This window comes from Linepithema humile, chromosome 1 (assembly GCF_040581485.1).
Source record: "Linepithema humile isolate Giens D197 chromosome 1, Lhum_UNIL_v1.0, whole genome shotgun sequence".
NCBI lineage: Eukaryota > Metazoa > Arthropoda > Insecta > Hymenoptera > Formicidae > Linepithema > Linepithema humile.
This window is the reverse complement of record NC_090128.1, coordinates 40,782,887-40,796,877: the sequence shown is the minus strand read 5'-3', so window position 1 is coordinate 40,796,877 and position 13,991 is coordinate 40,782,887. Positions and strand designations below refer to the sequence as shown.

At 31.1% G+C, this 13,991-nt stretch overlaps 2 protein-coding genes across 2 annotated transcripts; one reads left to right on the top strand and one right to left on the bottom strand.

Moving 5' to 3' along the window:
• The first annotated feature begins 2,897 nt into the window (after window positions 1-2,897).
• On the top strand, window positions 2,898-6,844 carry LOC105670441 (protein takeout). The gene is made up of 5 exons (XM_012363960.2): window positions 2,898-3,050; window positions 5,014-5,100; window positions 5,258-5,524; window positions 5,605-5,763; window positions 6,192-6,844. The coding sequence occupies exons 1-5, from the start codon at window positions 2,981-2,983 to the stop codon at window positions 6,338-6,340; spliced, it is 732 nt and encodes a 243-aa protein (XP_012219383.1). The 5' UTR covers window positions 2,898-2,980; the 3' UTR covers window positions 6,341-6,844.
• On the bottom strand, window positions 6,684-11,719 carry Jhbp1 (Juvenile hormone binding protein 1). The gene is made up of 5 exons (XM_012363965.2): window positions 11,046-11,719; window positions 9,800-9,933; window positions 9,149-9,321; window positions 8,191-8,399; window positions 6,684-7,891 (listed from the first exon to the last, which is right to left on the bottom strand). The coding sequence occupies exons 1-5, from the start codon at window positions 11,116-11,118 to the stop codon at window positions 7,740-7,742; spliced, it is 741 nt and encodes a 246-aa protein (XP_012219388.1). The 5' UTR covers window positions 11,119-11,719; the 3' UTR covers window positions 6,684-7,739.
• Window positions 11,720-13,991: the final 2,272 nt, after the last annotated feature.

The window sequence follows — 13,991 nt, the reverse complement described above, 5'->3', positions numbered from 1 at the left end:
CGATATTATGTCGTAATCGCTTATTCGATATCAAATATATGCAAACGTGTGCAACTGTCATATTAGCTATGTACAAACTTTTTTCAATTAAAAGAACTTATAAGACAAGTAAGAATTAAATCGCGGATAATAATAAAATATCATTAAACCTAATTTTGTATAGTTCTGGATAATTTTACTAATTTAAATGTATTAAATGGGTACATTTTTAATTATAAAAATAAAAAGAAAATTAGTTGCGCGAATGTAAGAAAGCAAAATTTTCTTGATTTATCCTTAGCTATTTCATGACAGTTCTAAAAAAAATTAAAAAAATATAATTAGCTAGTTTTCTTCAATGGTAGAAAAATGCATAATTTTAATTCTAAATTATTTTTTTTTAAACTTACTCATTACAATATACTTTTTCTTCATCTATCGGGTATATCGAATATTATTCCAATAATTTAAGCATTTCAAGTATTAATCGGGTATCTCGATTATCTCATAAAATTCGTATCTATGAATTCGAATATCTGAATGTAGATATTTGCATTGTAATTACATTTGAATATGAAGAATCACTTATTAATCCGTACTGATAATGTTATTAGCGATACAACACGAATGCAAAAGATTGCGCTTCGAAGTAAAATGGAAACGTGATTCTCACTTTGCGAGGATTTCAAGACCACCGTGCACATAATGTGAGGTGAGGCACGTAACGAGAAAGGATTCGATGGCGCTCACGCGCCATTCATAGTATTCATATCAACTGCTTTGACATACATATGTTAACCGTGTACATCTACGTCATAGTAAAGTCTCGTCGAGAGTAGATTGTTTCTTCGACATTTCTCTTTTTTTTCGCCGTTGTGCACGTCCTTAAAGAAACTCGTTTCTCACCGTCGATATGATGTGTTCCAAGGGTAGCTACTTCGCGTATTCATGATTTGGTCTTAATACCATTGCAACTAGGTAAATACTGTGATGTAGTCGCACCTGCATGATCGCCGATCGTCGATCGTATCTGTGCAGCGCAAACGTATACGCAAGATCGCAAGTTCACGGAAGCACGTTCTCACGGGATTCACGCGACCGCGTCAATCGCGAAATGCGAAATCGTTTTCCTGAATTCTAGAAATTTTTCTTGATACACTTTGTTCCTCATTGAGGCTAATGCATAACTGATCGACTTATTGCGACGAGGAGAGAACTCACTGGGTTGGGCTCGTCAGATGCGCGTATGCGAAAGCTGATATTTTTTTTTTCTATTGTTGTGTTGACACGTAATGTCTTAAGATTAGATAATTCTGTCTATCATTATCAGTAAACATCGACGATGCAGTTCCGGTAGCTTTAATAAGTCAGCTAACGACTCGAGTATTAGCGTTTCTGTTCAGCCAACACATTAAACGGATCATTAAAATAAAGTAAAAACAAATTTGTAAAGTACAAGTATCTTCCTTGATTGCAAAGGGGACTAATTATATCCTACAGATCTTAATTGAAGGTTAACATTAATGATAGTTTACGTAAAATACTTTTCTGCTTGTCACGTCGATTATTTCTGAAGCTGTGAAATCCATTAAGAGACTTGCAAACTAAAACAAATGTAAATGCATTTTGGAAAAATTTGAGAGAGATTTCCAATTTTACTGCGCTTTTCATACCTAAAGTATGTAAATAACTGAGTGATATTTAATCACATTAAATATTTGAGATAACAAATTTTTATCAACTTATAATCGTTTAAAGATATTCAATGAAAAAAAATGAGTAATTAATTATCTATGTGTATATTTGAATAATGAATTACTCTTTCAAATTTTCATGAAATTTTTATTTTAATGTAACAAATTTTTAAGAATCGATAAGTCTGTTCTCTTCAACTGCGTTTTTTTGCATTATCTTCCTTTGTCTGAAACATAAATATACATTTGTCTTATTTTAAATTCAAGAAGAATACGAAAGTGTTAAAAGGAACAGATCTCTTCACTACGCAATTCTCAGAATTGAAATCACCGCAACAAAGCGCAACAATGTGATGATCACGCGCTCAATTGCACCAAGCCCAAGATGCCGATGCAGTGACAAAGAAAGAGAGAGAGATCACGGAGAAACTGGGTGGATTCTGGGCAATGATCTCAGCCGTCCGGTAGCCAGAAATCTCTCATGTATCCTTATAAACATTTATCATCTATTCATTAATTTTTTTCCTCTCTTTTATCAAAATAAAAAAGATTTTTTTTATTAACCAATGGGGTGATATATTTTTCAGTTGAGAACATGGTGACTTCAGATTAACACCGTAACTGCAAATTCTCACAATCACATAAGTGATCACCAGTGTAGACCTCAATGTGAATTATATCAACATAGTTTTAAGTACAGATTAAAAGGAACACTGAAGATGGCTGAATGATCAGCCGAAACGTTTGTTCCAACATTGGTTCAATAAAGAATATTTATCAAGAAATACGATCTACTTGGGCTTGAGATCCTCCTACCACATATCTATTGATATATTTTTGTTATTTTTTTCTTAATTATTAGCTGTAATTTTTTATTCTCTTTTTTTCAGAATAAGAAACGAGAGATTCTTAATAATTCTTAATAAGATGTAAATTCGAGGGGCATTTATGCTCACGCGTCAAGAAGCTAACATAAAATGAAAAATAATAATAATGGTCTAAAGTCTAAACGAATCAAAGTCCTTCTTAATTGGATTTCTTAATACATTTATGAATGACTCAAGCGGCTATCTTCATCGTTTTATTCACTGAAAATGTCCTAAACAAAAGAGGGGCGCATTCCCCGGTGCTTTTGCGGCCGTGTTTTAGCCTCCCGCCGCTGCTGCTCCTCGCCGCTCACGGAGTGTCGGCGCGCTTTAATGACATGCAATTTTGCAACGTATCTTTGCCGAGTCCTTGGGCCGGGAAACTATATAAACCGAGTGTTTATAATTGGCCAGGCTAGCCGTCATTTTTAACCAGGCAGGATGTATCACGCGCTTACCGTATTCTGCGCTACCGCATTCGCGCTCGTCGCGGGTCAGGAATACACGCTTCGTAAGTCTTTCCTTCAGTCGCCAATTTTCTTTAAGAGAGATTTTTGTGAATATTGGCTCAAATTAATCAAAGTTTAATTGATCGTTTGCCTCTGTCTGGTTCTATCTCGAACAAATTAAGAAAATTTCAACTAACTTCGAGCAATATGGCAGCGGTTCTAGATGTTCCCAGTGTATGGAAAAAATGTGTACTTGTAAATACTTCAATTTAAATTTGTCATAAATTTAATGTACTCTTGTCTGATGGACAGTCTGATGTCATTTTGAGGCATTTTTTTGTGACAACTTTTTGAGGATAGATAATTCTTTTGATAACACGATTCTCCTTGATTCTTTGTGCAGGTAATTTTTAATCAAATACTTAATAGCCAGATATAATTATTTTGAATTGATAAATTATTTTATGTATTATAATTAAATAATAACACTTTAATTGATTAAACAATATGCTGCACTCTCGGTACAGATTTTAAATTGTAGCTGTAGTAACTTTTAGAACGTGATATTAAAATAAAAAAGTTGAAGTTAATTATACGAGTAATTACTATGATTCATACTGTCATTAAGGTATAAATAACGTGTTGTTAGCGCGTTTATTGATACACACATATGAATTATATCGCGGTGACTTTCTCTTTCTCATACTTTATCTATATAGAACTGTGTCGTAATTACAAAGTAAATTAATTAATATAACCAAATTGAATAATATTATGTTACAATAATCTTGGTTAAAAATTTTGTGAAGTTGCGCTTTATGCTTTTAATAATTGAAATAATGTCGCATATAAGTTTGAATATGTAAATTTGTGTTCACGGTTGAACGAATAATAATTGCATAAGTTCGTACATTTATTCAGTCATACATTTTTACTATTTCTCATTCACGTTAGCTACAGTTTTCGGCTAGTGATGCTAATACAATAATTTCTCTTCATTGACAAAACGTCAAACAAAATACGTGTTCTACTAATTTTATTATCCAAAAAAGAAAAGTCTTTCTTTTCTTTTTTTTTAATATCGACTAGTAAATTTGATACTTGCACATAGCATTTTTCAAGCTAGTTTAAAGTACATAATTTTAAGAACAAAACAATGTGTTCTTCTTCCAAGCTCAGAACTATAAAAATAAAAAATTTTTTAAAACGATTGACAGCACATCAAAGTACAAACTTCAAACTTTAAAATGCTTTTCTAATTTCTCGTATACAATGATTTGTCGTCGAGTTACAGCGGTTTGAAAATTGGTCAATTTTAAGCGCCTAAATGTTTCAACGCGGCAGAGTAGTGCGGCTGAGTGCGTGCCATTAATACGCACGATGCCGCACAATCAGCCGTTCTCGGCTGCACTGCTCTGACGCATTGTGACATTCAGGCGCTTAAAATTGATCAATTTTCAAACCTGTAACTAGGCGAAAAATTATCATAGACAAAAAATTGAAAAAGCATTTTAAAGTTCGAAGTTTATACTTTTTCATGCTTCTAATAATTTGAAAAAAATTTTTACTTTTATACTTCTAAACTCAAAAGACACGAACTTTCAATACTCTGTAGTTTGATAAAACTTTTTTCGTAAAATTTATGACAAATGTCAAAAATCATAACATTTCACTTATCAAACGCCTTTATTTAAATTTTGGTACGATTTTTTTGTTCGAGTTACATGATTTTAAAAATAATCCTACATTTTGTGAAAAATAACGTTTACCATCGGCAGTAGCATTGGCGTAAAAGATACAAGTTTAGCTTCAAAGTCGTGTAACTTGGTCAAAAAAAAAAAAATCGCAAAAATAGCAAAATTAAATATCATAAATTTTATAAGAAAAACTTTTTTATTGATCTACAAGGTGTTAAACGTACATGAAGTGTTTTACTTTTTTGTGGAGTTAGTATAATTAATTAATGTAGGCAAATAAAATATTATTTAATTATTATATTCATACATTCATATCTTCTTTTTGCAGCTATACAGACTTGCCATCATGATGCACCCGACTATACGTCTTGTATGAGACTTGCGATAGAGGAAGCATGGCCGATCTTAGTTGCAGGTATTAGAGTATTGACATTATTTTCACTTAAATCATCTAAAATCCTTAACTTTTGCATAATATTCATTGCAATTTACATATAAAAATAAAGTTAAATTTTTTCATTTAATTTCTTACTTTCTCATATTATTTCATGAGCTTTAATCTCTTTTGAAAGGTATTCCGGAGCTGGACCTACCAGTTTTGGATCCGTATTTCATAAAGGAAGAAAGAACAGTATTTGAAAACGCTGACATGAATGCAGACATAACAGTCAGAGATGTTAACGCCTATGGACTTGCAAAACTCAAGTTCCTGGCTGTGAGAACAGAGCGCTCTGACAATTTCTTTAAAGTGGAGGCCGATGTTTCATTGTCGAAGGCACTTATCGAGGGTAATTACAAAGCGGATGGAACTTTTGGAGCGATGAAATTCGGCGGCGATGGTACGCAAATTAAATAATTAAACATATTAGCAAAGTAGGATAATGTTTAATAAAAATTTATTTCATTATCTGTCTTGCAGGATTCTTCAATCTTACCATGGAGGACATTACAGCCACGTTAGGCTTTGAAGGAGGCGTAGCAAACGATAGATGGACCATCGAACATTTCTATCTACATCCGGAAATTGGAAAAATGGAGATCTGGTTCAGTGATATGTTCAATGGTAACGAGGACCTCAGTAAGTAAACATGAAATTCAAATACTTTTACAAAACACATTCTTTCGCTAACAAACTACCCACTCACATTCACTTGCAATGTGATTTTCATTAATTTTCTTATTAGAAACAAAGATTAATTTTTTAAATTCCACTCTTGCAAGTTCTTTATAGGTATTATGTAAAAAAAGTTTGCAATTCAATGCAACACATCACTAAATAACCTTTTGTTTTGGACTGTATAATAGCCGCATATCATTATTCCTAGTTATCTCGTTATATCACGTTAGCAATTCCTCCACAATTACTCGATGGGAAACGCGGATACGTGTATTGTAATTCCTTGTTATATAATGTTGAATGAGTTTACGAATCCTATCGATTTGCTCATATACGCAATGAGAGATCAGCTTTGGAAGTTGTAATTATATTGAAATTTTTACTTTCAGATAATGCCGCTCGAAAATTCGTGAACGAATATTGGCCGTCGTTGTATCGAATGATGATGCCGTTCATGACGAAGAACATGGACGACCATGTCACCGAAGTTTTCAATCGCATATTCTCAAAGGTTTCCTTCTCCAAGACATTCCCTTGAAACCCCTCTAAAGATGATTCCTCGTGCCAAGGCACATTTGTAACGTAGTGTAATCGAGGAAGCACCGCATTTGGAGTCGCGAATACTTTTAGACGACTGTGTTTGAGATCGGCGCAGAGGAATGCAGAGTTCCTTGCTCTGAAATCTGCAAACATCCCGACGTGATAATTTTTTTTCACCGTACCGTGATAATGTTATTTTGATTTGCACAATGTCGACATGCGTGTAAATAGTGCAATAGTGGCGAGTTTATTGTATAACTATTGTAATATGTAAAAAAAAATCCAGGTGGCCAAATATTAGCAATTGAGCAGACAGTAAATTTGATGAAAATTTGATCAACTTTGTTGTCCATTTGTTAACATTGCTAACATTTTGTTTACTGGGTAGATTATTTTTAGTATTGTTATATAGTATCGTATTATCGCTATTTTTACTCTAGTGAGATTGTTTATGCACAGATGTAAAAATATCAAACAAAATATAGAAAATGTTAAATATTAACGTGATGATTCCTTCTAATTATTTATAATCTTTTAAAAAGATTTATGGAAATTGTTATATTCTTAATAGATATACATTTATTTGATTTACTTGTATTATGTAAAAAATATAATGGATAGTTAATTTATATGCAATATTCATAAATGAGAAATAATTAATTTTTTATTTATTTCATTTATTTATTTATTTATATCAATATACCCCATCAATTATGTGCTAAAACTATGAGATACCACATTTAAAACTTATATATTAATGTATAATATATTAATGATGATTTATATGTATATATAAATTGTAGTTTTACTATAATCTAAGCAACAATTAAACTTACGGTCAAAATATGTCATCCTCGCACTTAAAAAAATATCAACGAAAATTATCTTTTAATTTTCGAGTTTAGGTAATTGTTTGTTCTTAGAATAATCTGATTTTTGTTTGAGTTAAACAATTATATTGTTTCTACGAACAGGCGAATAATCATGCAAAAATAATGTATAATTATTACATTATCTGCATTTAAATTTTACCATACTCGAAACTTTGTAGGTAAACAGTTGCATAGCATAATAATTTCTGCTCAATAAGATAACAAAATTTTTTCAATCATTACTTAAAAAGTTACTCTTTCACAAAATCATAAATATCTTTTCACACACACACACATATTCAAAATAATAAATTCTCAAAGATACTAGAAGAAAATCACAGTCTATTTTTTTAGAATTAAAACATATCTTTTTTTAAATCCTACTAAAGAGGCTGATATGTTCTTCTATTTTTTATGGTATAATGCATTCTTCGGTTTCCGTTACTTGTGTGTGTTTAAAATTAATCGTTAATTTTAGTAAGAAAAAGATAACAATCGCTAATAAAAATACAATGTGAAAACATCTTAAGCTGAGAGGAACGATTCCACTGGAACATGTCGCAGCAGTTGGTTAACAATTCCGGCGAAAAGGGACGATAGCTTCTTCTTCAACTGCGGTTCCATCACTTTCAGCACCTCTTGCCCATTTTCTCGGAGAAAGAGATTGATCGCCTCAGCTATAGAAATTGACAAGAATTAAAAACAGTATAATGATAAAAATAAATCATTAAACACAACGACTTATATATTTTGCAATTTTTTCAGGTAGCCAAATTTAATTTAACCAAAAAAGCTGTCAATCTGCCGACATTGCTAGCATTATGCTTACCGAATTGTTATTATTATTATATATCTAACGTACTTTTTAGAATAAAATTCTTTATATGCATCTAAATATCTTTGTTTTATGCCAATAAAAAGTAATGATTAAAAAATTTTATATATTTAATAGAAAGTTTATGTGCAATTTGCTTACTAAGTATTCGATTATTTTTAAAGATCTTGCTGACTCGCATTTGCACGTCTTTCACTCCGAGCACAACATCGAGGTTGTCGACATTCATATAAGTTTTTTCCTCTCGCGACCTCGTCGACACGGTTCCTTTGACTAGAGCTCTAGCATCACCGAAGCGCGCGTGAAAAGTACCATTTCCACTCGCAGGTAAAATTATTAATACACCAGAACTGTAAAAATTAAATTTAATCAAGTGTGGTGTGTAATAATTTTTTATTCAAAATTATATGTCAATCATAAGAAAATGCAATTACTAGAGTTGCGTGCTCTTTGCAATCTGTTGTTGAAATAAAATGAATAAATTGATTAAGAGCTTGACTTGTAAAATGTTAAGACTATCTCTTCTCTGTTTTTCCACCTCGTCCTCTCTACGTGGACTAGCGCTTCAACATGAATTGAATTCGATACTAACTTATTTTCTATTGAACTACTATCGGGTGGAAAGAATGAATTTAACGTTTTCCACATCTTTCACATTATGTTGAATTTTGCGAGCAAATTTTCCGTTTTATTTGTATTTTTATTAATGTACACTAAAGAAGGCCTGATGGCAGGTCAAAACGTTTGATTGATATAAACAATTTTAACGAATATATGTATCTTTACCTTCGCACGAAGATCTAGCATTGTGGCTCTTTACGCTCTTATTGATTTTAATTGATTTTAGTAATCAGTTGAGCCTTATATATTATTAATTTTAAAATTAATAAAATTGATTAAAAATTTGGTAATTGTCACATGCAAAAATAAAATTCATTAAATATGTACATAAGAATTAATTTTCGCTAAACGTTGCCGGGGTCTATTCAGATTTAGAAAAAACTGATTTTATTTTATTTTGAAATACTAAAAAAATTACTTCTACTTGCATATTCCACTTTCTTCAACGGTGGTTTCACAAACAGCCAAATTTATCTACCTGGAGTAATGCGCGTCTAATATAAGGGCCGGCATTCGCACAATAGCTTGGAAGGGTGAGCCAAGCTTGATGTCCTCTACTGTGTAGTTACTTGCTCCCTTTACGTAGAGGTCGCGTAGCTGAATCTTATAACCGTTCGTACCACCTGTCAGAGAGAGAGTCAGCTCGTCCATCTGTTGAGATTAACAAAATGTGGTAGCGAATGCATAACGACGAAAATTGCCACAAGTTCGCGTATTTAAATTATTATACAGCCCAATTTATCACGATATCTTTTTAATGTTAAACTGCGATATTTGACGGATGTTTTGTAATTTTTTGAAGCCTAAGGAAAACTCTGTAAGAATATCCTAATTTTTTTATATTTATATAATATTTATTAAATGTTTAATTATATGTTGCATTTTGAAGCTCTTTCAAACCTTTTAATTATTTATCTGTAAACGTACTTGCTTTTAAAAATAATAAATGTACAATTAAAAATAGCTAAAAAGTATTGGTAGAATTTTTTTATAATGATAAACGTATGAAAAATTATAATGTTGAAAAATTTCTTTGAGTGAAATTTATGAATATAATTTGTGCTAAATATGACATTGTGAACTACATATGTAATATTGCGATTTTTCGATTAAAATAGATTGAACTTACACGAAACGGTTCTACCGAGGGCAACTCGATTTCGGGTATTCCGACGCTCAAATAAGGTCGCAGATGGTGCAAAGCGTCGATCAGACAAGTTATCAGTTTGGGATCGCTTCTGGAACATTGCTTTACATACTCGGCTGCGAACAGAATGTTACTGTACACATCGGCTTCAATTACGACGTTTAGTCATATGTTTTTCAACTTCTAAAGAGTAATTATAAATTTTTTAAATTATTTTTCTTTGATTTTATTGTACAGCAGGAGAAATTTGACGTTCCAGGTCGAATGAGTAAAAGCGTCGACGAGAAAAAAAACGTCTTAACCACTAGTCGCGTTAAAAGTGAAAGTATTATCTCATGACAAAATGCACCTTCAAGAGCAGCGTTGCAAATTGACTGCAGCAGAATTGATTACAGCCGCAAAAAGATCATTTATGCCAACAGGTTTTTTTTAACAAGGTTTTATAAGATTGTGCAAGTTAAAATGATCAGTATACTAATGAATATATTTATAGATAGGAATGTATCACATACATATTGTAATTATTTATTACATTTATCATTATATTTTTTATATCATATTTTTTAGATCAATCTTGCAAACTTATGATTAAATGTATAAAGATTAATTGGGTAAGAATAGTGTGTAAGAAATGGCTGTGGAGAAAATTGTAACTCTAAGGGGATCAATGAAGCATATACATACATATAAAGATTAATTTTGCCTTAATTATATTAGATTAATCACGATATAAACTCGTCCTAAATAAATACTAAAGAATCTTGTGTCGTGAGCTTTGAACATGCCTGTCTACAAGATTACACCATTTTCTGCGGAAATGGAGATCCGGCTTTTGCGACATTGCGGCGGACTTGCGTGTGGAAAATTGCAAATAATTATAATAGAACCTACTTTTTTTTTACAATAAAGTATTTTTTTAATATGTAAAATAATTAATTTTTTTTAATCACAATTTTTCGAAATCGTGAATTGCATACTGCTCTTTCGGCTATTTTAAATACTATATTCGGCCTGTTTAAACGCCGTTATCTGCTACGTTTTTCTATTGTAATCAGATTTTTTTAACACTTTACTGCGATAAATCATTAGACGATTTATTTGTCGCCACCAAACTGATTATGCCATGGTACTTACCTAAATTCAAATATAATTTTAACTTCACGGGTGTTTAGCGACCCGCTTAAAGGCAATAATCTTAAATGCGCGGAGAACACTTTTGATTACTCACGATTGGAGTCAGAGGAGAGAGTTGCCGTGCAGCCGACGACGACGACGAGGATGGCCCACAGCCTCTTGGTCATGATTTTTCAACGATGAGGACTTCGCGAAAGTTTCAATTATTGAGACTCGCTTGTGAAGTTCGGAACCTGCGGTTTTACCGAATCTCTTTGCGAACTAGGCGCGGGATCGGATGGAGATCGCTAGATACGACGACGAGTTCAACTAAAGACTTGAATCGCGAATCTCGGCTAAATGACGTTGTTAAAGCAAGACTATGGAAGAGAGGGCATTGACAGATGGCAGATCGTAGCTGCACACGCGAATACTTTCACTGCTGCAATATGCACTTGCGCCTTCTTCGTCGTCTGCAACAGCAGACAAGTCTTGCGCGGATTGTGGAAACGGCTAGACCAATACGACGTATTGGTATCTGGAAGACATGTAAACGCGTCTGTGCTCTGTCTGCAAATAAATCGCCGCACGCTCGCGTAAGCCGGTAAAATGCCAATGGCAAAAAGAAAAACGCGTCGATACTGCGTATTTGCCACATATTAAAATTGGCAAAAAACTTCATTGACTATTTTATTATCTATCTAGAATATCTGCGCAAAGTCCAAGTACAATTCTTTAATTAATTGAAACTTATTTAATTTTTATATCGACATTGCTTGCGAACAATTCTGCATGGCATCATTGGTTATTGATAAATTTGACAAAAAAGAAATATCAATTAAATTAAATTTTTCTGATATAAATATAAAAGACTTTTTAAAATAATTCCGTTTATTTCTTGTATTTTGAATGAATGAATGATATTGAACTTTCGGATTAAATTTACAAATCTGGGAAGACTCCTGAGCAAGGCAATGATTTCACACGCTATGCAAACAATGAATGTACATGATAAAAACGCAATTGCGGACGTTGTGACAGTGTGTCCTTTGTATAATGTTGTAACAAGTCATTTGCATTTGACTGCAATTTAGCCGGTTGTATTATGCAAAAAGATTTCGATAGAATGAACACATGTGTCACGATTCATTCGTCATAAAAAAAATTGAACAAAAAAAATTTATGTCAAACAACTTGTCTCTAACTTTAGAATAATGAACACAGAATGATGCAGCATATATTATCTAACAAATCTTTGTTGTTTTTATCAACAGAATAAATTATGCAACAAAAAAATTGCATAATTTTAAAAGACAAATGTCAATCAGCAAAATTTTATTATAAAAGCTTTTTTTCGAGTTCGAGATTTAAAATTTATTAATACATTTAAAAAAAATTGAGGCATTAACTACGTATTAACTGATATTAAGACAAAATTTATTCATTAAAATATATTCGATTTTGAGTGTATAAACATGAGACACATTTTAGATAGTAATATCGCATGTTGAGAATGACGGAACTTGCGATTAGTAATATATTGTATAGAAAATTAAGTAACAATAAGATATAAATTTTAAAAGTTTACTACAAATTTAAACGCTACAAAGCAAGTGTAGATAGTGATATATTGCGTTTAATAAACATAAGAATTACAATAAGTTTTTTTTACTTTCTTCATGCAAATAACATTCGAAATCCGTTTGCATAATAAAAAATAATATAAGTAAACTAAACATAATAAACTACATACTAATAGATAAACGAGTTTCTCTTAAATTACATTTTCAATTAAACTTTGTTTAAAAAATAAAATTATGTTGACAAATTGAGCCATATTATAATAGATAATGCGATGACTCTTGAACTATGAATGCATGTTCGGTAATTTATTTATATTAATTCTCTTATGCATTTATACGCATCGATGAGAAGCTACTGTTAAAGACCGACAGCTGTGGATAAATTCTCGTGACGAGTAAAGGGGTCTCAAGGGTTCGGAGGTAGTTGAAGAATAACGATATTACCTACTGTTTCGATCGTAGAATATAAAAATCGGGCAAGAATGATAAAATACAAATTTATATAAATTTATAAGAAATAATTATTGTAGAGCAATTTTGGAATAACTATTTGGAAGTTTAAAAATTTATTTTTCAAATTTCAAGCTCTGTTATCGATGATGCCTTTGCTTCAAATAGCTTATAATAATTAGCTTATAATTTATAATTAATTTATAAATTAATTGAACAAAGTTAACAACAAAATTTTAATTTTAAGATCACACACAGTTATAATAAATTTTTTTAAATTAATATTTTTAAATGAAAGTTTTGCTTTCAAAAGCTTGCAGCCTTCTTTTTCAGAAATTTAGCTACAATTTTTTTCCATCAAATTATTGCAAATATGTTACTTAGTACACTTTTAGCTCTTTTCATTAGAAATTTATAAAATGCCGTCAACATTATTCACATATTTTATATAAAATATGTGAATCGATAATATTCTTTTTCAGGCATCTGCATTTTTATTGTCATCATTTATACACAGTGTTGCATACTGCTTTTTATTCAGGTCGCAATCAGAGAGCATTAATGTGCAATGAATTTTTTAAGTAAGTCATGTAAGACTGTGTAATACTTTTTGGATGTCTATAAACGATTAAGATATGTAAGACGAAAAAAACATACCGTGATTCATAAAAAAATTATTCTAATGTGTTGGAAAAGCAAAATATAATTTAACAATATTTGATAATAAAACTTAAAACATTTTATTACTCAAATATAATAAAAAGAAATAAATTTTTTAACATTTCAAAGCAAATTTTGAATAAATTTTGTCATTACATTGTCTACATTTTAGTTCTGAGAATCAGTTAATGCATTTTGAAAAAAATTATGATAAAATAAAACAAAATCAGTTTAATATAAATTATTATTCATTACTGTAGTTGTGGACACGAAGATAATTATAATTATAACGTAGCAATCAATCGAATTTAAATAATAGATACAAAAATAATGCAAAGTACAATATTAAAAAATAAAAAATAAATTTT

What these genes read in the sequence shown, in the direction of transcription:
- LOC105670441 (XM_012363960.2), top strand. Translation starts at nt 2,981, where the DNA reads ATGTATCACGCGCTTACCGTATTCTGCGCTACCGCATTCGCGCTCGTC. An exon ending in ATGGCCGATCTTAGTTGCAG is followed by an intron (nt 5,101 to 5,257) that starts GTATTAGAGTAT and finishes CTCTTTTGAAAG; the next exon opens with GTATTCCGGAGCTGGACCTA. An exon ending in CAATGGTAACGAGGACCTCA is followed by an intron (nt 5,764 to 6,191) that starts GTAAGTAAACAT and finishes TTTTACTTTCAG; the next exon opens with ATAATGCCGCTCGAAAATTC.
- Jhbp1 (XM_012363965.2), bottom strand. Translation starts at nt 11,118, where the DNA reads ATGACCAAGAGGCTGTGGGCCATCCTCGTCGTCGTCGTCGGCTGCACG. An exon ending in TCTCTCCTCTGACTCCAATC is followed by an intron (nt 9,934 to 11,045) that starts GTGAGTAATCAA and finishes TTCTGTTCGCAG; the next exon opens with CCGAGTATGTAAAGCAATGT. An exon ending in CCTCGGTAGAACCGTTTCGT is followed by an intron (nt 9,322 to 9,799) that starts GTAAGTTCAATC and finishes TAATCTCAACAG; the next exon opens with ATGGACGAGCTGACTCTCTC.